Below are 23887 nucleotides of genomic sequence, written 5' to 3' on the forward strand. Positions count from 1 at the left end.
TCCTCTATTTCTTTGCACTGATCACGGAGGAAGGCTTTCTTATCTCTCCTTTCACTATTCCTTGGAACTCTGCATTTAGATGGGAGTATCTTTCCTTTTCTTCTTTGCCTTTTGCTTCTCTTCTTTTCACAGCTATTTGTAAGGCCTCCTCAGACAGCCATTTTGCTCTTTTGCATTTCTTTTTCTTGGGGATGGTCTTATCCCTGTCTCCTATACAGTGTCACGAAGCTCCATCCATAGCTCATCGGGCACTCTGTCTATCAGATCTAGTCCCTTAAATCTATTTCTCACTTCCACTTTATAATCGTAAGGAATTTGATTTAGGTCATACCCAAGTGATCTAATGGTTTTCCCTACTTTCTTTAAGTCTGAATTAGGCAATAAGGAGTTCATGATCTGAGCCACAGTCAGCTCCTAGTCTTGTTTTTGCTGACTTTATAGAGCTTCTCCATCTTTGGCTGCAAAGAATATAATCTATCTGATTTCAGTATTGACCATCTGGTGATGTCCATGTGTAGAGTCTTCTCTTGTGTTGTTGTGAAAGCTGAATGGTTCTGTGAAGACCTACAAGACCATTTAGAACTAAAACACAAAAAAGATGTCCTTTTCATTATAAGGGACTGGAATGCAAAAGTAGAAAGTCAAGAAACACCTGGAGTAACAGGCAAATTTGGCCTTGCAGTACAGAATGAAGCAGGGCAAAGGCTAACAGGGTTTTGCCAAGAGAACATACTAGTCATAGCAAACAGTCTCTTCCAACAACACAAGAGAAGACTCTACACATGTCAGCTTTTCAGGTCAGTTCAGTTCAGTCGCTCAGTCGTGTCCGACTCTTTGCGACCCCATGAATCGCAGCACGCCAGGCCTCCCTGTCCATCACCAACTCCCGGAGTTCACTCAGACTCACGTCCATCGAGTCAGTGATGCCATCCAGCCATCTCATCCTCTGTCGTCCCCTTCTCCTCCTGCCCCCAATCCCTCCCAGCATCAGAGTCTTTTCCAATGAGTCAACTCTTCGCATCAGGTGGCCAAAGTACTGGAGTTTGAGCTTCAGCATCATTCCTTCCAAAGAAATCCCAGGGCTGATCTCCTTCAGAATGGACTGGTTGGATCTCCTTGCAGTCCAAGGGACTATCAAGAGTCTTCTCCAGCACCACAGTTGAAAAGCATCAGTTCTTGGGCGCTCAGCCTTCTTCACAGTCGAACTCTCACTTCCATACACGACCACAGGAAAAACCATAGCCTTGACTAGACGAACCTTTGTTGACAAAGTAATGTCTCTGCTTTTGAATATGCTATCTAGGTTGGACATAACTTTCCTTCCAAGGAGTAAGCGTCTTTTAATTTCATGGCTGAAGTCACCATCTGCAGTCATTTTGGAGCCCCCAAAAATAAAGTCTGACACTGTTTCCATTGTTTGCCCATCTATTTCCCATGAAGTGATGGGGCCGGATGCCATGATCTTCGTTTTCTGAATGTTGAGCTTTAAGCAACTTTTTCACTCTCCACTTTCACTTTCATCAAGAGGCTTTTTAGTTCCTCTTCACTTTCTGCCATAAGGGTGGTGTCATCTGCATATCTGAGGTTATTGATATTTCTCCCAGCAATCTTGGTTCCAGCTTGTGTTTCTTCCAGTCCATTGTTTCTCATGATGTACTCTGCATGTAAATTAAATAAGCAGGGTGACAATATACAGCCTTGACGTACTCCTTTTCCTATTTGGAACCAGTCTGTTGTTCCATGTCCAGTTCTAACTGTTGCTTCCTGACCTGCATACAGATTTCTCAAGAGGCAGGTCAGGTGGTCTGGTATTCCCATCTCTTTTGGAATTTTCCACAGTTGATTGTGATCCACACAGTCAAAGGCTTTGGCCTAGTCAATAAAGCAGAAATAGATGTTATTCTGGAACTCTCTTGCTTTTTCCATGATCCAGTGGATGTTGGCAATTTGATCTCTGGTTCCTTTGCCTTTTCTAAAACCAGCTTGAACATCAGGAAGTTCATGGTTCACGTATTGCTGAAGCCTGGCTTGGAGGATTTTGAGCATTGCTTTGATAGTGTGTGAGATGAGTGCAATTGTGCAGTAGTTTGAGCATTCTTTGGCATTGCCTTTGTTTGGGATTGGAATGAAAACTGACCTTTTCCAGTCCCGTGGCCACTGCTGAGTTTTCCAAATTTGCTGGCACATTGAGTGCAGCACTTTCACAGCATCATCCTTCAGGATTTGGAATAGCTGAACTGGAATTCCATCACCTCCACTAGCTTTGTTCATAGTGATGCTTTCTAAGGCCCACTTGACTTCACATTCCAGGATGTCTGGCTCTAGGTGAGTGATCACACCATCATGATTATCTGGGTCGTGAAGATCTTTTTTGCATAGCTCTTCTGTGTATTCTTGCCACCTCTTCTTAATATCTTCTGCTTCTGTCAGGTCCATACTATGTCAGCCTTTAGTCAGTCACAAATTGTTTGGTACAATTTTGAACCATAGTGTTGTGGTTCATAATGTAAGAACTGAAAGGAAAGGAAAACGGGGGCTGTCTCCAAAGAGAAAATGTGAGCTGAGCTACGACTTGCAGGGAACCCATCGTTCAGTGTACTTGTTGTCACTCCCAGCATCATCTTCTGTGTCTTCCGCCGATCACTGAGGAATAGAGTGCTGTTTGATGACAACAGAAATCTCTTTTCCAACAAGATCATCTCCAACCCATTTTCTACATTTGTTCCTACGATGATGCAACACTTTGTCACAAGCAGTGTCTTGCAGGCCGTGTGCAGTATCGTCCCCGTCCCGGCCCCTGCTGGTCCAGGCTTCTTTGTCAGTGGACAGCATGAACTTTAACTCATTGGAATACCAGTTCTGCGGCTTATTAACTGTTTGACGTTTGGCAGATTGCATGACTTTCTTAAGCCTTGATGGCCTCGTGTTGCAAATTTGGATTTAAAAAAAATCTGACTTACAGGATTTGGATAAGGATTACATGAGATATTATTTCTGGATTTTATATGTGCCTGGTGTGAAATAGGCATCCAGGAAGCGTTCTTTTCCAGTGCCTGTCCAAAGCATCCCGTCTGTTGGATCAGCTACGATTCCGCCTTCATGACCTCATGCTGGCTCCTGGTTCCTTCTTTGTCCAGACTTATACGGGGACGGTGCTCTTCATAATCTATTCTGAAATCCTAAAGATGCGTGAAATTCACTTAGTCTCTTACTGGAAGAATTTGTATTTTCCTTTGTGTGTTTGTTAGATCACAACAGTCACCCCATCAGTTTAATTTTAAAAACTTACGTACTTATTAACCCTCAGGTTGGAGCCTCTGTTTTTGTGGGGCAGCTTTTGTTCAGACTTGGAGAATAAAAAGCTATCAACTCTAATTCCACCATATTGCATACCAATCTTCAGTTGTCCTTTATTTTTTTGTTCCACTGCTAATTTAATGACTTTATCATGGCAATATGCACGGGAAGTTCTCTTGTCTTGCTGTGTCTCTAACTTCGTCCTCTTGTTTTCATAGTTGTATTTGTGGTAAGGCTTACCCAAATATGACAGCTTTATCATTACTAGAATGAACACTCTTCAGTGACCTCTTGAAAATACTCTTCTAATTTGGAGATAACCCATTTATTCTAGTTTAATACTCTAGCAAAACCATGACCTGTTGTTTCAAATTTAAAAACTAACACTAAAATAGTTATTGAAAGTTTTATATCTGAAATATTTTATATCTATTATATTAAAACAACTTGAAACAGTAGTTTTATATTTAAGAAAGCAAGGTTTCCTGTATCAAACATTTCTAATTCAGTGGTTCAGTATTCTGTATGTAATAGGCTTTCTTCTTGAAGAACTGGATTCTGATAGTGGGAAGACTGTTGGTAATAATTGGAATAAACATGAAGGAACACTTATGCCCCCTAGAGGTTTGGGGGAATGGATATGGTATAGTTGCAACATACTCCTTTTTTTTTTTTTTAATCAAAATCCAAAGACTAAAAGGTTATGAAGTGAAAAAACATTTGTACTTTAATGAGATTTCATCCAAGTGTGATGCCCATGACCATAAACAGAGAGATATTTATTTTCTTCTTTGGTGGAATTCAGTAAAATTAAACAGATGCTCAGGAAAACAAACTCTTAACACACATTTAGATTCTCTGTATTTATTCCTAATAGTTCTAAGGATATAGTTTCTTATCTCCTTTTCTTTGTTTTACTCACCAACTTCTTAGGCCTAATTATATTCCTCTCTGCCTCTTAAGTTTTTCCTTTCCATCTTCCCTCCTGACTTACATCTTCCAGTCCATCTGGGAACCTTTTGTGACCTCAGAACAGATAAAGAGACCCCTGGCCACCATATTCTAAAATACCTCATCTCTTCTTTCAATTTAAGGACACATTTCTTGAGTTAAATATTTTCGTTTAACTTTTCCAAAGCCAGGGTCTAAAATATCTTTGCTTAGTATTCTGTTTAAATGGGGGACACATTGTCAGTAATTCTTATTTCACTTGGGAGAATCTAGTGCAGCTAATCAGGAGTGATGAACGGAAGTGGAAGGAAAAAGAGGTTTTGGTTCAACATTTGCATTGTTTTCTTTTAGACATGTGCTAGTTCTCAAATGGCTGTTATCCCTTATTTTCTGTTTTTATGCTACATAATTATCATCCACTTGGTATTATGTGACTGAGTCATTCTAAGTAACAACCATTATTCAAAGTATTAGGTAATGATGATGTTCTTGTTAAGCATCTGAATTCCCTCTTACCTTTGATCTCTACTGCCATAACTTCCATTCACACATGGAAGTATATAAGCTTTTTTTGCAAGCTCTTGTGTTATAGTCTCTGGTCTTTGAGCTAGATTGCAAATATCAGAATTAAATTAACCAACAGATTCCCTTGCAAGAATGCCAGTATTTCCTTTCTGAATAACTGTATCTCTTTGTTCTAAAGAGATCAGATCTGAATCTCAGTAATTTATAAACTTACAAGAATGAAAAATCCTACATGGCAACCCACTCCAGTATTCTTGCCTGGAGAATCCCGTGCTCCTCTACAGTCCATGGGGTCTGAGCTGATCATGACTGAAGCAACGTAGAGCACAGCGCTGAGCCTGAAGCTCCTCTGTGGGGGTGTGGGGCCCGCCTCCCTCTCTCCACTTCTCTCTGCACATATCTGCATGTCTCTGTGAGGATAGAAGATAATCCTGCCCATCAGGTATAATATCAACTGAAGAGAGTGGGAGAGAGGGAGAGTGTGTCTGACACTCCTTTATCCTCCAGAATCTGCATGACCCAGGAGGCAAATGTCATCACTGCCGTTTTGTAGATGAGGAAACTGAGGTTCAGAATGGTGACAGAATGAACTTTGCTCTGAAATTTTGATCCTAGGTGACTGGACAAACTGTGGTGTCATAAAAGAAATTAGGAAATTCAGAGGTGCTAGTTTGGGGTGTTTTTTTTTTAATCTCTTTTTGTTTTTTTAAATGGTTTGATGTTGATTGAGTTTGAGATAAAATCAGCCATGGCTAAAGATACAGATTTGAGAATCTTACACATGGCAGTGAAAGCTGATGCCATAGCATAAATGAGATTTTAGAAGTGTGTAGAGTCGAGCTGTCCAATATAGTAGCTACAAGCCACTTGTGAATACAGAGTTCTTGAAAGGGGACTAGTCTGAATTGAGTTGTACCATGAGTGTAAAGAGTACACTGGATTTCAAAGATTTAATCCCCCCAAAGAATGTAAACCAGTTCATTAATAACTTTTATATTGATCACTTATTGAAATGGTAAATTCTGGATATAGTAAGTCCTCTACATATGAACCTTCAAGTTGCAGACTTCCACAGATGCGAGCGTGTGTTCCCAGCATGTCTGGTGCACATTGTTGCCTGTGCGCATCCTCTGCAGGTGGTGCTTTTGTGTACTTTATAGAGTACAGTAGTGCAATATCTTTATTTCAAGCCCGGGATGTCAGAAGTAGGCATGAAAGCAATGGTGACGTGGTTGGTATTGCTGAGAAGCACCAGCTCTTCACTGTACTCCTGTACTTTTCAAGGTACTGTACTGTAAGATTAGAAACGTTTTCTTTATTTTTTTAATGTAGTATTTGTGTGAAAAGTACTATAAACCTATTACAATACATCCAATTTTATTTCAGTACAGTATGGCCGATTGTATTAGTTGGGTACCTCGGCTAACTTTGTCGGATATATGAATGCGCTCTTGGAATGGAACTTGTTCATTAGTAGGGGACTTACTGTATATTAGATTAAATAAATACATAATTAAAATGAATTTTCCCTGTTTCTTTTTTCTTTTTGATGTGGCTACTAGCAAACTTTAAGTTACATGCGAAACTTATGTTATAGTCCTATCAGAATAGCACTAACAGAGAAAGGGAAAATAAGGGGTCTAAAACAGAACCTTTGAGAATGTAATGTTTTTCAGAGTTTAAGTTTTTAAGTTAACATGTAATATATGCAAATAGATTTTTCAAATAAGTCTACAGAGGAGAGTATAAAATGAAAAGAGTTTTTCCTGCCACCCTTAATACCACTTTGTATCATATAGACACTATGTGGTTTCTTAATTTCTCTTCCAGGAATGTATACGCATGTAAACACATATTTAATACAGGTGGGGTACTGTTCTGTACCTTGCCTTTTTCAGTATCTGAAGGTTTTCATTAAAGCACAGAGAGCTCTGCTTCAGCTGACACTTTCCGAGCCTGGTGCCAGGGAGGACTGTGGTTCTTGCCTCCCCGTCACCTCCCAGACCCTTTCCCCCTGCTCCCTCACCTTGGATGCGCCTTCTGCTCCCTCACCTTGCATGCGCCTTCTGCTCCCTTGTGTGTGACCTGTATCACTGGGGTATTGTTCCTCGTGGCTTCTGAGATGGCCTATTGAATTCTCGCAAATCTACCAAAGTTAGCCCTTGACACTGGGCACCTCCAACAGGGCGCAGTGGACAGTGCCCTGAGGCGTCGCTGAGGGCAGGTGCTGTCTCTGCCTCTAAAAGGGCGCACACTGGGGCTCGATCACGTTTGTGGAATTAATAAATAAATGGGCGAATGGATAAAGCCCGTCTTTATGAGTACTCTAGGAAACAAAATTATTGAAGATGTAAGACATGCATCTTACAACAAACAGGCATTGATACACACACTATACTCAGAAGAGTAAGGTCTTAAATGCGTATGCTATATGTTTTATAGAAATCTAATGCTTTTATCCCATTTTAAAATACTGCAAAGACTGGAACCATTCAATGAATTACCCTGCAATAATGCTAGACTTTTCAAGTTAATATATTGAGTGAATATTTGTTGAGTACTTGTTAGGAAGTGTGCTAGGCTCTGAGTACACAGTGCTGGATGAAACAGACATGATATCCACCTGTGTGGAGCTCTAGTCCAATGGCAGATGCCTGGCCACTTTGATATTATGATATTTAATAAAGAAAGTGACTGCTTCCTTTTAAAGACTGCTTAATATGTACTGTACTCTAAATGCTTTACTTACTTTATTTTACTTTATACATATTCCAGAAGTAGCAGTGGGAGTGATTAAGGCCACTTTTTGACATTTATAATACTTAAGAATCTAAAACTTAAGGAAAAAAAATTAATGTGTGCTATGGCAGATGCTATAGCAAAATGGACACAAAGTGAGTGACAAGCATGAGACTGTCTTCCCACTCCTAATCCAGTGGCCCCTTGCTCCACCAAACTGCCTCCTTACAGAGGAATTGTGACTCTGGTTAAGGGGATTCTAGAACATTTTTGGTGGTGATTCCTTAAAAAAATGATTTCATATAAATATCAGTAACAGATAATGGATGTGAAAAAGACAATTTTCAAGACAGATGATTGTGGCCCATGAGTAGCTATGCGCCTGTTTGAACAGCCAGGTCAGCGTTTGCTGACACCCTCATCCGTCTTCATGCTCTGCAGTGCTTTCACCTTCATTTCCGCACTTGTTTCTAACAGACAAAAATCGGATCAGGAAAGTTGATGGGCCCCAAAGGAGTGTCTGTGGACCGCAACGGGCACATCATCGTGGTGGATAACAAGGCGTGCTGCGTCTTCATCTTCCAGCCGAATGGGAAAATAGTCACCAGGTTTGGTAGCCGAGGCAATGGGGACAGGCAGTTTGCAGGTACACTCGATGGTAATATGTAAACCCCCTTTTTTATGCTTCTTCTGCTCACAGTTGCATGATGTTGGAGCATGTTGAGGACGCCGCATCCCCAGTGTGTTTGCCGGCTTTGGGAAAGACACTGGGGATGGAATCTAAGCGAAAGCATGGTTAGATGCTTCTCAGGGACTTTACCCGCAGTAAGTGCTACTGCAGCCCGTGTGGGCTTTTACTGGTGGCAACTCAGAAGTCTAATCTTCACATATTAACATTGAATAAAATAGTTTTTAAATGAAAATGTTTGAGGAACCATGGAGAGCCTCCTGTTTCCACCTGACTGTTGCTTTATTTAAAAGTTTCTGAATGAGAATATTTTTCACCTAAGTGGTAATACGAGAGCAGAAGTGTAGAATAGCACAGGGAAGGCGGTTTCTTTTACTTTTCTCTTTGGTGTGCCACTTTGCAGTCACAGGCTTACCTCGTTTTTTTTTTTTACATCTGCAAGAGGCTGAAAACAGTTGATTACTTCTTTTGAGAAGGATGCTTTTGGCGGTTCACATTAATTTGCATAATCTTTCTTTATGCTTTGTCTCCAGTTCTGCCAAATTCTGAATGTCGCCCAAAATTATAAAGTGTGGGTTTCTGAGCTACTTGAAAAAAAATTATTACACGCTGGATATTTTTCCCTCGGTGCTCCCAAGAGTTACTATGTCTCTCTTCGGTGGGAGCTGAGGGTCCTCCCTGTGTGACTGTCGGGGAAGCTGGCAGAGGTGACTTTCAGTTGGTGGTGTGGAGAAGGAATTCTGATGCTTACTGCTCATTCCACTCCATGAGGGCTGCTGGAACTGTCAGCTTGATTTGGAAGAAGGCAGAGCAGACAGCCACAAGTGTAGAATGCTATCGAATCTGTGTTATCTGAAGCCAGAGGTCTGGCTGAATGACCTTTTAAGAACCGAGTCTATAGTTCTTTGTTTTTTCTTAAATAACTAAGTTAATGTATGAAGTTCTGTAACTACTGTGTTGTTGTAATCATTTTTGTTGTTATGGTTATCACATGTTTTTTTCTTATTTTTATTTCAGGTCCCCATTTTGCAGCTGTAAATAGCAATAATGAGATTATTGTTACAGATTTCCATAATCATTCTGTCAAGGTACCATAAACACATCAATTGTTGTTAACTTTCAATTGCTTTAATACAGTAATCAGTCTGGGAGAAAACGTGAGACTCACCTATACACACAGGACCTAGGGGATTAACCTAAAAGAGCAGATCTTTGCTTCTCCTAAAAGATGCAGGTTTTAATTTGGACACACAGACTTTGCAGAGTCAGAAAAGTGAACAAAATATTGTGCCAATAAGTTTCTTAATTTGAAACTGGTGTAAATGGAGATGACTTGAAAATTAAATTTTAAAAAGCAGTTGCTTGAACTGAGAGAGGCAGAACTTTCTGAAGCTTAATGTTTTGTGGCTATTTGGTAAATTAAAACAGATGACTTTTTTCAGTTTTCTGCACCTAGGGCCTTACAAACAAAAGTAGATATTAGAACTCTGCTGCCGCAATAGATTTGGGGAGGGAAACAGCCCTGGCATCCGTTCATAGAGTGTCCTTCATACATCCTTCACACACGTGGTGCTCCCCACCCCTCCCCCAAACACTGTAGTACATCTTCCTTAGTAGGTAGAGTGGGGAGAAAGATTTGACCTCTATTATGAGCAAATCAGGAGAAAATAGAGTGGTTCAAAACCAGTGTCTCACTTACTGGAACGAGAAAACGCTTGCTAGCATTCTAGACCAAGCTTATCCGAGTGTAACGTGTGCTCCACGTGTAACGTGTGCAATGTCGGGTGGCCTGGGCAGTGCCCTGACAGACACTTTTCCTTTCAGAGTTCTTTGTCTGTTTTTAGGGTTACCTTCTGTTTACATCAAGTGATACAGGTTTGCACTGATCCTAGAAGTGTAAGTAAGCTCACTTAAATGTTTTAAAGTCAGGCATTGCAGATGTGAGGGAGGGTAGAAGACAGCATAGGGGAGGCCAGTGAGTCAAGTTTGCACTTAGAGACAACCAATGAGCACTCAAATCTAAACATCAGTCTGCAGTGTGGATGACTGAAGAGCTAAATAGGGATAGGATTCTGACACCAAAGGAACGCTCTTCACTGCTGCTTTTCCCCAGCTCTTCCTGGAAGAAGGTGTCTTGAAGCTGGGTAGATAAATGGAAAGGCCTCGTGCTTTGGAGATGGGGCCAAGTCTCCGTGCAGAGAGGGGAGCACAGTGGGCCGTGGTGCTGGGGCAGGCTGAGGGGAAGGATGCCCACCGTTGCTGCTTCCTTGAAAGGCCGCTTCCTGCCATGGGTCTCTCCAGAGTTGCTGCCTGAGTGGCAGGGCTCCGTCCATGCCCCCCTCCACATACACACACCCGCCCAGGCTTGGTAAGAGGAAGAGAACAATGGGAAGGTCTTTTGAGAATGAGGGACGCACACAGCAAAGTGGCAGCAGAGCCTCAGCCTGCGGCCGTTCTCCCAGGGGGCTGTCACAGTCCTGTGGACGAGCATAACTAGAAAAGGACCACATGGGCCATCATGACGCTCCCTCCTCTCCACTCTGTTTATAGAGCGGCCCTTCATTTAACCGTTGTGCATTGAACAAGAAGGAAACCCGTATAGGTCTCAGTGGTGCCAGGGCCAGCGAGGCCTGGCCTAGGTGCCACCACGCCCAGCAGAAGACGTGACAGTGGCCAGGCTGCCCTTTTCCACTGAGCACAGCTGGGGCTCAGAGCCTCTCCTTTCCCTTTGCTCGAGGCAACTGTGTGAGCCAGCTGGCCTCGGTGAGTGGGAGGATTCCTATTTACCAGTCCTAACATTGTAGGAAGAAAGAAAACATATGTAAGTAGCCAAAATGCAAGGCAGAGAGCAACAAATGCCTTTTTTAAGAGTGGGTACGTATAGGGACTCCCCTGGTGGTCCAGTGGTTAGGACTCCGCTTCCAGTGCAGGGGCATGAGTTCAATCCCTGGTCGGGACTGAACGGCCAAAAGAGACGCACGGCCAAAACATACAGGAAGAATAGGTACACGTAAAGTTCTCTAAATATCCAGGAAAAAAAGAGAAGATTTCCATAATTAAGACTATCAGGGAAGACTTCCAAGTGGAGGTGGTATTGAGGTGAACAGAATTTTGAAATCAGAAAAGGACTATCATCAAAATGATAAAAACTTACAGTAAAAATTTATCAAAAAAGAAAACTTATAAAAATGATTTCAGCTCATACTTCTGCCTCTTAGTATGCTTTCATCTGAATAAGTTATAAATAATTAAATGACATTTTAGGTGGGAAAAATAGAAAATATGAGAAATTTAAAGTCATTAAAATTGTGAAAACATTTCAGGTTTTCAGTACTGTAGAGGCAGTTATTTAAACTCAACTTTTCTCTCATTTAGAGGGAAAAAACCCAGTCATTTTGATTTTTCTCTTCTCTTTGACAATTGTTGCCATGTAGCTTTTATGAAATAGTTGGGCTTTTTTTCTTTATATAACGTGGGCAGTTAACAAGAATTCTTGATTTAAGTCACTTCTCTGTTGATAAACATAAAAACCTGAACTATAGGTCAAGGGTAACAAGTGGGCTAATTAGTTCTTTAGCTACCTTCACGATATACATTTTCCTCATTGCAAAACAAGATTAAATTAGCCTTCATAATTTCAGAATGGAGCAGAAGCGTGTAAACTGTTTGAATTATGTCAAGGAAAACATGCTGACTTAGAGAGATAAGCAAACAAAATGATTATTTGTATAGCTTTTTTTTTTTTTTTTTATTTTGTATTGGAGTATAGGACCCAATGGTAAAGAATCCCCCTGCCCAGCCAAAGACACAGGTTTGATCCCTGGGTCAGGAAGATCCCCTGAAAAAGGAAATCCCACTCCAATAATCTTGCCTGGGAAATCCCACGGACAGAGGAGCCCGGTGGGCTGTAGTCCATGGGGTCCCACGGACAGAGGAGCCCGGTGGGGTCACAAAGTTCGGACGTGACTTAGTGGCTAAACCACAACAACATTGGATTTACAACATTGTATGAGCGTCAGGTGTACAGCAAGGTTATTCGGTTATACATATACATACATCTTTTATACATACACATCTTTTCTTTTTCAGATTCTTTTCCCATTTAGTTTATTACAGAATATTGAGTAGCATTCCCTGTGCTGCATTAGATCCTTGTTGATTATCTATTTTGTATATAGTAGTAGGTACATGTTAATCCCAAAATTATGTGAAGGAGATAAAAAGAATCAGAAAAGATTTTAAAGACACGGCATCTTAGTAAAAGTTGATTCTTGTCTCTGTCCTTTCAAAGAACCAAAGAGGTAGCTTATTTACTTGGCAAGCATGTAACTAATTCAGAAAGCAGTCACGACTTTTTCATTTTACCTTAAAGAAAATTTAGGCTTTAGAGTTGGAAGCGTCTCACTTCCCCATCATAAGAAACTAAAAGAAATAGCATCATTTTACTCTTTCATGATCACAGAGATGGCAGTAAGAGAATCTTGAAAAGGTTCTGAAAGCACCTTCAGATTAGATCTGTGCTCAGGCTTAGTGACCTCTCTCGTGTCCTCATTTTAGAAACCTCACGCTCATGGGTGCCCTGCATATAACACTTTCTGACTTGTCAGTGCGTTTTTCTACATGTGTTGCATGATAATGAAGGCATAAGAGAACATCCTGAACGTGTTCAAAACCAGATATTCAAGATAAAGTTATGCTTACTAGTCTTATCATTAAACACATATTAAAATGCTAATTCTCTCAATGTTAGTAATCTGAGTAATCTACAATTGGTACATATACTGTAACACTCTATTAATAAGAATATTTAATTAACCACAATAGTCCAGTGCTTGGCTGTTATCAGATATTAGAGAATTTGAGAATTCTGCAGTTTCGTTTAGCTCCCTCTTCCATCATCCTCCTTCATGGGCTGTATTCATCAAAGCTTATGGCTATCTATTCTAACTAAAATATTCTGAGAAAATCTATTTTAAAAAGCCATTTTCTTATTCCTCAGTTGCTGCCATCACACACACACGCACACACATACTCACTTGGATTTTCCTTGCTATAAATGTGTGGTCCAGCCACATTTCTTGTTATGTTGACTTAGTAAAATCGTAGTAAATTCTGAATATCTGGCCTAACAAAAAGCTCTTACTTTCTGATTCAACTTTGAGCAATTGTCCATCCTGTTAGAAATACAATTTCTATTCTTGAAATTAGATATTTATTTAAATGCAAAAAGAATAATGTGTTTGGAAATTACATCTCTACTTACTCATAGTACCTTATATTTGTATATTTTTGATAATTTATAACAGAAGTATTTTTCACATAGTAATACAACCGGATATAAGCTAGAAAAAGAAGTGGTTTAACAAATAGTAAATCAGATTTAGATAGTAAATTTGGGAACCACAAGTGATATGTGGGGTCTAGTTTGTAAACTCCCAGTTTTTGAAGAATGTCTTAAATAATCTGCTCAGATATTTTTTAAAAACCAGAATGTTTGCTTAACTATCTTAGTTTAAAATAACTTAAAAATATCTCGTACAGGTGTTTAATCAGGAAGGCGAATTCATGTTGAAGTTTGGCTCAAATGGAGAAGGAAACGGGCAGTTTAATGCTCCCACGGGCGTAGCAGTGGATTCAAATGGAAACATCATCGTAGCCGACTGGGGGAACAGCAGGATCCAGGTAGACGAATTTATTTGTTTAGAGTGATCGCTGTTTGTTGAAAGTGAAGTCCCCCAACCTGGAATGTTTTCCATTTGTTCATTGGTTAGGTGATTAGGCTGTAAACAGTCTAACCAGAAGTGCCAAACTAAGGAAGGTGGAATAGAAACAAGTCAACCCAGGGTGCTCTGGGCAAATCAAGGAGCATTCCCAAGTCGCTCTGAGAACAGCAGTGTTCGGCAGTTGAATCTGATGATGGATGGCTTCTTCTCAGGAAAGGGGTCAAGACTTTAAATGTAACACCGCATACTTTAATTTCTCCAGGGTATTTATCTTGCTTAATTATCCCAGTGGACATCTACTTTTGAAAAAGGTGTTCTGTATCTGATGGGAAGCCAGCAGCAGACAAGGGGCTACAGTCACGAGGCAGTGCTGTATAGGGCCACAGATGCTCGGCTGTTTGTGCCGTGGCCCTCATCACACCTGCCTTTTGAAACACCCTATAAGCCAAACAGAATGGCCAGAAGAAACCAGTCTGGGCCTGGGAAGGGAAAGAGTTCTTTTTATTGCATCAGAGCAGAAGCTTACTGACCAAAAAAGACCACTTTCTGTCCAAATGTACGATTTTCTTGTTGCATGTTGACTCAGGACATTCTTCTGTGGTCTAGTTACCAATTTTTCCCTCTTGTGCTTGGGAATAAAAGAAGATAGTGAGGCTGGAAGGGGAGAAGTGAAAGCTCAGGGTGAGACAGAAGGGTGGTTTGTTCTTCGGGCCCCATCCAGAGCCGTTCCCCTCACATGGGACCTCTGTGAGCGTGTCAGCTCACACGGGGCACAGAGAGTGAGGTGGGGGCAGGCACGGTGAGTGGAGGGAGGGGCTGTGGGTGAGTGCGGCCTAAACAAGCCTGGGGGCCGCACCCGTGTTTCCAGGTAAGAAACATCAGCATCAGAGGTTTCCTAACCCCGGCTTCTTCCTGTTCCTCAAACTTCTCCTGTCACACTCTGACTTTATGTTTACAGGTGTTTGATGGAAGTGGGTCGTTTTTATCCTACATTAACACGTCTGCTGATCCACTCTATGGCCCCCAGGGCCTGGCCCTAACTTCAGACGGCCACGTGGTGGTTGCAGACTCTGGAAACCACTGTTTCAAGGTCTACCGGTACTTACAGTAACAGTGGGCGACTGGACACCCCCTTACAAAGATCTTACACCATAAACTGGAATGGATCTCCTGACGCAGGACCAGATGATACTAGACTTTTCTTGCTAGAAGGAATCATCGGTGAACTTTCCAAGGTTATTTCTGAATGTAACAATTTCCTTAAAAACTGCATATCTGATTTCCATAATCCACGTTTAGAGTTAAAAAAAAAAAAAATCTCTTCTACTGAATCTATAAAAACTGCAAAGTTTTACACCTGTGAACTATGTCATATAGGACAGGGATTTATGTAGTTTAACTAATTTTGCAAATCAAACAAGCATTAAAAAAAAACTAGAATATTTAAAGGCATTTGTTAATCCTGTGAGTGATAGCTTTTGTGCAGAGCTTCCAAAAACAAGATGAAAACAAAATCTGTTATAGTTATATACTTTATTTAACCTTGGTCACAAGACCCAGGGGATCTTCTAACCTCACTTTTACAGTAGAGATTAGTCTTGTGACATTTTTTGTTTATCAGTAACTACATATAACATTACTTTGGGGAAAAACGAAAGCTGTCTTACAAAATCCTCCCACCTGGGATTAGCAAGCCTCTTGAGTTTAGCACTTAAAAAATCAATGCAAATCTCCCACCCTTTCTGAGTTTGATCAAAGATCTTCTTCATGTGTTTCTTTGCACCTCGCTCCTGCTCACCTTGTATCTAAAAACAAAGTTCATTTTCAGGGAAACCTGAAATTCCTGATACTTTGAAAGGCATTTTACGACAGTAATGCTACCTTTTGGTAAACCAGCGGGCCCCGTTAACTCCAGGTTAATGCACTGGAATGTAACCAAGGCAAAGTCAGTCACATTCTCTGTGCCGTGCGCTCACACGTGTCTCTCCTCTCCCACTTCACGAATGCGAAAGCTTTACCTCTTGCAAAATGTCAGCACATGTAGTAGGACACCAGTATCCTAGGACAGAGAGCCATAAGCAGCCCTTTGGAGGACGGATGGTGTCAACCAAAGGCATGTGATTGATCAATGGTCTCCCCTTAGAAAGCAAGTGTTACCAAAGTCGTGTTATCGCGAAGGCATTACAGGTAAGGGCATGTTATGGTTATTTATCATTGTCTAATGACTAGTAGAGGCATTAAAGGACTATGTATACATGATTAGGGTAAGGTAGAATGTATCATATATATATTTAGCTGAACCTTTGGTGTATTGAAGTAGGCAGCACTCTGAAAGACAGAAGCAGCTTCAGCACATTCCTCAACTGCACCGTTTAAAGCCGTCCTCATAGAGCAAGCCCTAAAGCAGGTTTCATTTTTGCCATTTTCCAGGAGTGCTGGTATTGGTTGACTTCTAGTCAGAAAATGGCCTTCTGTGCTTTCAAAAACAAAATGAAAAACAGGTCGAAAGAAACAAAGTTGAACTTGAGTTACATTTAAGTATAAACGCATTTTGAGACATGGTAAGAATAATTTAGTCAAATCTGATTCTGTAAAATAAGATGTGGTGTATTTCCACTGTTTGATTTTCTACTCAGTTCTACCAAATAGGATGTCATGTTTGGCATTTTCGATAATGACTTGGGGACCTTTTTCACTGAAAGCACCTTAAAACTGTACTATAAAAAAACATTTCCCACATGTATAACTATGTGAATGTGATGTTTCTTTTTTCCTAATGTCAGTGGTGAAATGAGTCTTTGAATTTAAATATTGATGTTTAACGAGCACTTCCTGGGTGCCAGAGACTATTCAAGGCACTGGGTATAAAGTCATGGATAAAACAAACAAAGCCCCCTGCCCCTTTGAAGCTTACACTGTAGGGCAGGAATGTCATTTCACCATTAACTAACCTTCTGCATAAAAGATAAGCTAGACTCGATAATTCCTGAAATGTTTAAAAGGAAAGGTTTTAAACTAGTTAAATTAATTTCGGTTTATTTTCACCAGTGAAAGTAGCTTCCTCTGTAGACTCTGTCATAGGCCATGGATCTTAAGGCTCGTTTACTTAAAGGGGTTTTTTGCACATTCAAATTATTCTTGTGAATTTAGAAATTAACCAGCCATCATAACGTATTAGACTGGGTACCTTAATAGAAGGAACACAAAGCTGATTTTTTTACATGTCAATATTGGAACGAAACTGGAATAAAAGAAGAGATACTTTGATTCAGACCTGTCCCACTACCTGTTCCTAAAACACATGCTATGGGCACTCCAGGAAACACTATATTTCCCCAAAATATATATAATCCTATATGTTAAAGTATAAATAACATTTCGAATTTGGATACATATGTGCATTTACTGTATCTCTTGGTAAGCATATTTTAGGGGGAAAGTGCTGCTGCTAAGATGAATAGACAAGATTTAAATGGAGTTTTGTCACATTCTAAATGGTTTCTAGTAAACTGAGAAGGATATAAAATAAGTGACTTTTTGTTTCTGTTCTACCATTTTTGTTTGATTTCTGTTTGTCACGTGTACAGAACCTGTCATACATTCATGATAAGTAGCACTGAAAAACTACCCATTCAAATTTCCCCTGGGCACTTACGGCAAAACGTTGCCAGTTAGAATGTAATGGTCGGTGACGATGCAGTCCCTCCCCAGTTACAGATATTAGTAACTGTATCTCCGATACAGACCTCCCCTGCTGGACATGGGGAGGTGGGTGGAGTCACTTGACCACTTAGATGAATAAAAAGCCTTTATGACGCTTAGCCATTAAAAAAAAAAATGGTTCTTAGTATCTTGATCAAACTTTAGTCTCCAGTAACTAAAGTCCCCAGGTTACCTTCTTTTAATTTACTCTTCGACTAGATTTGAGGCAAATAAATACTAACAGGTCCATGCAACTAGAATACACTTGCTTCTACTACTAAATATACAGGGTATGTACTAAGGGAGTTAACTGGAATAGCAGTATGCTAGCAAGTGTCTATGGATCCTTAATACTAAAGGGGTCACATAAATGCTTTGGTAATACTAAGTTAATTGGAGGAAACAGCAAATAAACATCAGGTAATCTGCAGATTACTTCAGATGGAAAAAATCTTTATGTACATTTGAACTGTACGGTATCCTCCTTATTCACCAGCTTCTGAAAAAGGGAGGAATATTTTTAGTTTAATAATTTAAAAGTAAGACATTTCCAGGTAAGATAAAATTGAAGGTATTTGCTGCAAACATTGTTTCATTTTGCTTAAAATTGAAAGTCGTGATATTGTTGCATTCTGTAAATGTTACAGGGTTTTAAACTTACAATTATTTTAATATTTTTGATAACTAGGAATCTAGCATTGCCATAAAGGAAACTAAGTGCCCATTAAAGATTTGTTTGGTATAAATAAATAATTTTTTGTTTTGTTTTAAATGACAGTAAGCTACAAATCATGATGTTAAACTTTCTGAAGATGAATTGTGTGGCAGTGATTGTATAGTCTGTTTGTGGAGAATGTATGGAAGCTATTAATATTCTAAGATAGATGAATAAATTGGCTATGTTGTTCCAATGAATGTACAGCACTTCCAATAACTTTTGAAAGCAACACAGCCTTAAAATGTTTTTGCTTTATGACATGGGAATGTTCGGTCATCAAAAGACTTTATTCTTAGAATTCTTTAGATCATTTTCAATTCTATAGCCTTTCAATCCTATGTATGAGTATGAGGGATTTTTGTTTCCTTTTTTTTTCTTTTAAAATTTTGTACATTCCATCTTTATAGGTCTGTTTCATATATTTTGTGTATAGAACACTAAATCTTGCGCTCTTTGACATTGGTACTGATATATTCTCATCATTGTTCTTTTATGAATCAAAATGCTGACTGCCTATTTAAAGAAGAGAATAAACGCCGTGCATCAAAGTGTTTGTATGTTCGTAGCTACATACGTACCACAGTATTTTGGATGCTTTAGTCTACAATAAATCTTTAAATTAATTCTGTCTTGAAACATAGGAGAAACAAGATTCATGTGTATATCTTTACCATGCACAAAATCTCAAACCATTATAATAAAGCTTGTTTTCTCCATTTCTAGGCTGAACGTTCATTTATTTAACCTGCCGTTCTCTCTCTCAGTGAAAGAAAGTGAAGACACTTTCTAGAACATGTGGAAGATATCAATACCTTAATCAAACTGTTCATATGAGTGAGAAAAGGTTTAGTTAATGGGAGTGTTTTCTTAGGTTCTCTTTCTGATAGTCTGTTGTTGGTATCTAGAAATGCAGCACATTTCTGTTAGTTTTGTGCCCTGCAGCTTTACTGAATTCAGTTGTTCATGCTGGTACCTTTGTGGTGGCATCTTGAAGATGTTCTGTGTTCTGGCATCATGTGGTCTGCAAACAGTGATGCTTTTAATTACTTCTTTCCAGTTTGGATTCCTTTTATTCCTTTTTCTGGTCTGACTGCTGTGGCTACCCAATACTATGTTGAATAAAAGTGATCAGAGCAGTCATCTTTGGTTTTTTTCCTGATCTTTGAGGTAATGCTTTCAGCTTTTCACTGTGGAGCATATTAAGTATAATGTTAGCTGTGGGCTTACCAGTATAGCCCCTCTATACCCATTTTGTTGAGAGTTTTTATTATAAATTGATGCTGATTTTTGTCAAAAGCTGTCTGCACCTGTTGAGATCATTATATAATTTCTGTTCTTGATTTGTGGATGTTGAACCATTGTTGCAGCCTTGGGATAAATCCCACTTGATCATGGTGTATGGTTCTTTCAATGTATGGTTAAATTCAGCTTGCTGATACTTTGTCGAGGATTTGTGCACCTGTGTTCCTCAGTATTGCATACACGTTAAGTCGCTTTAGTCGTGCCCGACTCATTGCAACCCCGTGGACTGTAGCCCACCAGGCTCCTCTGTCCATGGAATTCTCTAGGCAAGAATACTGGGGTGGGTAGTGGGATTGGCCTATAATTTTCTTGTTTTGTGAAATCTTTGTCTGGTTTTGGTTTCAGGATGCTGCTGGCCTTGTAGCATGAGTTCAGAAAGCTTTTCTTCCTCAGCAATATTTTGGAATAATTTCAGAACATTCTCTAAATGTTTCATAGAATTCACCTGTAAAGCCATCTGGTCCTGGACTTTTGATTGTTGGGAGGTTTGGGGGGGTTGGGTTTTTTTTTTTTAACTGATTCATTTTGGTAATGGTAATTGGTCTGTGAGCAAGCTTGGTCCTGGGGTCTGGCTGCAGGACGCATGGGTCCCAGAGCTGGTGTTATATAACTAGTAGGTGGGGCCAGTTCTTGCCACAACTGACAGTGGGGTCTGGGGTGTTCCAGAGTTTGTGTTGACCTGCTGGTGGGCAAGACAGCCCCCTCCCCCAGGCCCAGGTCTGGTGCTGACATGTTGACTGGGGCCTGTCATAGCAGGCCACAGGACTGCCGTCGTCCCAGGGCTGGTGTTCCCCCTGTGGTGGGTGAGGCTGGTCTGAAGGCTGGAGCAGCTTACTAATGGGTGGACCCAGGGCCCAGCAAACTGTGGGACTGGCACCTGCCTGCTGGTCAGCAGAGCTTGGTCCTAGGATTCTCTGGCTGCAGGGCCCTGGGGGTTCCAGGTCTAATGTCCGTGTCCTGGTATGTGATGCTGGGTCTTCAGCCTTCTGGTGGGCAAGGCCATGTCCAGGGATGGCTGTGGGCTCAGGGATTCTTAAGGCTGCCTCTCTGCTCTTGGATGGGGCTGTGTCCCTGTCCAGTTAGTCGCTTCACCTTACGTGCCCCAGCACTGGTGCCTCCAGGCTGGTCAGTGGTTGCAGAGTGGGTCTTGAGGCTAACAGGCTGAAGGAGGACTCCAAAATGGCGCTTGCCAGCTCCAGTGTCTTTGTGGGAGACTGAGTTTTCCAAAAGGCTGCCACCAGTGTCTGTGAGTCCAGAGTGAGCTCCAGCTGCCTCCTGCGTCTCTAAAAGGACTCTCCAAGATTAGCAGGTGGGTCTAACCTTCTTCTGTGGGTCCTGAAGCATGTGAGATTTTGTGTGTACCCTTTAAGAGTGGAATCTCTATTTCCCTCAGTCCTCTGGGTCTCCCAAAAGTAAGCCCTACTGGCCTTCAAGGCTAAATACTGAGGGGTTGTCTCCCCACTGCAGGACCCCTGGGCTGGGAACCTCAAAGCTAGGGCTTGGACCTTTGAGAGAAGCTCTCTCCTTTGAGAGAAGCTCTGCAACCATAATTCTCTTGTGTGGAGGTCACCCAGCCAGGGGTAGGAGTCTCGACTGTATTGCAGCTCTGCGCCTCCTGCCTGTCTCACAGTTCCCTTAGTTCCTTCTTTATTTCTTCAGTTAGAGAGGATCTTTTCTGGTGGGTTTCGGTCTTTTCAGCAATAGTGCTTAGTGCTTACAGAGTTGTGATTTTGGTGCGCCCTTGAGAGGAGGTAAACCCGAGGTCTTTCTGCCCCATCTTGGGAACTCCATCCCATCTGACCTGTGGTGCCCCACAACGCCTGAGAATAGGTAAGCTCTCAGTCTTGAGTAGTGTATGAACTTGATGCGTATTCATTTGTTCTCTTGTGAAGGACTCATGTCTTTCTTCATTGATTATAAGCAAGTCATTGGTTTAAACATATGCATAGAGCATTTTTCCTGATTTATTTATGGGCTTTTTGGTTTTTCACTAAGTCCATGATTTATATTTTGTGTGATGAGATAACACTAAAAGTTGTTATGATTAGAGTAGCTTTTGTTAAAAATAGAGGAACACTACCAAAACTTCCCTGTGTTACTTCTTGGAGGGTTAAATTTCCATAACAGATGGAAAGTCTGAAAGAGGTGACCTGAGTTAGTCTGGGAAGGAGAGATGAAACAATAAAAATGAGAAAAAGACCGAACGTTACAGTGCTAACTAGTAATTGTGAAATTAGTATTATTGACACCTAACTCTGTTTTTCACTTACTCTTTCCATTTAAGCAAGTAGGAGGTTGTGGTGGTGGGCTCTTTGGAGGTGAGTGAGGCACTTGCCCAGGCTTTAGTACATCTTGGATTATACCCATAATCTCGGTTCATGTAAAGCCAGAGACGCCACTTTCCAGAGCAGACAAAGGCTCGGTTAAAGGTGGTTTGTTATCACAGGATAAGAGGGTAAGAGGACGGACAGTGGCAGTCTGCCCTCAGCCCGCCTCCTGCCTCTGCTTTGCTGCTGTGGTCTGAACAGATGCCCATGCACCTGTGGATACTAGGCTTTGGGCTGTGTGTTAAGGGCTGCTAGGACAAATAATAAGACCTGTAGTCTCTTAAGAGCTTACAGTGTGGTTGTTGAACTAGACCAGGTAATTACAACACTATGAACTGCTTTTATATACCTTCATTAGCAAATATTTACTGAGTCTAGGGTCCCATTCTAGCTACTAGGGAATAGCAGTAAACAAAAAAAAAGGTCCCAGTTCCCATGGAGCTTTATCCTACTGGAATGAGACTTAAATGAATATGTACAGAGCTGGCTACATAATTAATAATGCCTGGTACAAAATGAAAATGCAGGACCCCTCATTCAAAAGAATGGAAAGACTTTTCCCTTCTTTCTGTGGTGTCTGTTTAAGCCTGTGGTGGTGTTTATTTGCTACGTAACGTCACAGTCCCTGGGGCAGAGGGATATTCACCTGGTGCGTGAGGACGCTCACATACACCTGAGGCTCCCACCATGACTCAGACTTGCTCCACGTGCCCAGTCATCACCCCCCTGAGAATGGAGGATGATGGGCTGTTGAGAGGGGCCAAGGATGCTAGCAGCTGTTAACTCACCCAGGGGGAAGGCAGAGAGGTGTTAGTGGGGACCGCCAACCCAGGCTTGCTAAAAGAGGGCAAGAGAGCAAGCTCTCCAGGGGAGAACTAATAGTTCAGTATCGTGAGGCTAGACAATGCTCGAGAAGAAACGATGAGAGATGAGGCAGGGTTAACAGAAAGAGTTAGTGTCCCTGTTTTCAAGGAGTTTATATCCCAGATGGAAAGATTCAAAGAGCATTAATACCTATAGTACAGAACAAATTAAGGTAGGTGTCATAAAAGAAATGTCAATAACCGTGATGGAAAAGTCCAGGTTTTCACATGTTGGGTGGGGACAAGCTCTCTCCTCTGTGTTCACCTGAGACTTCCACAAACTTCCATTCTCTTGGGCAAAAAAAAAAGATGAGTTTGTAAAGATTTTTAAATGCCAGAGAAATGTACGTACCTTTAGTGGAAATACACACACCTTTCCTCCTCTCCTGTCTCATCTTCACTGCTTCCTCACTCCCAAATGAATCATAAAGTCACATGAAATTTTTGGTTTTCCAGTGCTGAGGAAAGTTATGTTTACACTACACTGTAGCCTATTAAGTGTGAAGTAGAATTATGTCTTAAAAAACAATATACATACCATAATTTAAAAACATCACTAAAAAATACTTTAATAAATTTTTTAGAAAAAATGCTAGCCATTACCTGAGCCTTCAATGAGTTGTAGTCTTGTTGCTGGTGGAAGATCTTGCCTCCAGGGTGGTGTCTGCTGACTGATCAGGGTGGTAGTCTTGAAATAAGACAGTGAAGTCTGCTGCATTGATTCTTTAATGAATGATTTCTCTGTGGCATGTGGTGCTGTTTGATAGCATTTTACTCACAGAAAACTCCTTTCAAAATTGGAGCCAGTCCTCTCAAACTCTGCCATTGCTTGATCAACTAAGTTTATGTAATGTTCTAAATCCTTTGTTGTCATTTCAGCAGTCTTCACAGCATCTTCTCCAGGAGTAGATTCCAGCTCAAGAAACTACTTTCTTTACTCATCCATAAGAAGCAACTCCTCATTCATTCAAATTTTACCATGAATTGCAGCAATTCCGCCACATCTTCAGGCTCCACTTTGAATTCTAGCTCTCTTGCTGTTTCCAGTACAT

The 23887-nt window shown here is 40.9% G+C and overlaps 1 protein-coding gene across 6 annotated transcripts in view; it reads left to right on the forward strand.

Annotated features, from left to right (window-relative positions):
- The window catches only part of TRIM2 (tripartite motif containing 2), a 127685-nt gene extending 108626 nt beyond the window's left edge, over positions 1–19059 (forward strand). For all 6 annotated transcript variants that reach the window (XM_070386665.1, XM_070386666.1, XM_070386668.1 and 3 more), the window contains 4 exons: positions 7990–8158; positions 9218–9288; positions 13742–13882; positions 14882–19059. In XM_070386665.1, coding sequence (XP_070242766.1) covers positions 7990–8158; positions 9218–9288; positions 13742–13882; positions 14882–15034 — 534 coding nt within the window. In that variant the 3' untranslated portion in view covers positions 15035–19059. The remainder of the gene's footprint in view (positions 1–7989; positions 8159–9217; positions 9289–13741; positions 13883–14881) is intronic.
- The last annotated feature ends 4828 nt before the right edge of the window (positions 19060–23887 follow it).

The sequence above is a fragment of the Bos mutus genome, chromosome 17, assembly GCF_027580195.1.
Source record: "Bos mutus isolate GX-2022 chromosome 17, NWIPB_WYAK_1.1, whole genome shotgun sequence".
NCBI lineage: Eukaryota > Metazoa > Chordata > Mammalia > Artiodactyla > Bovidae > Bos > Bos mutus.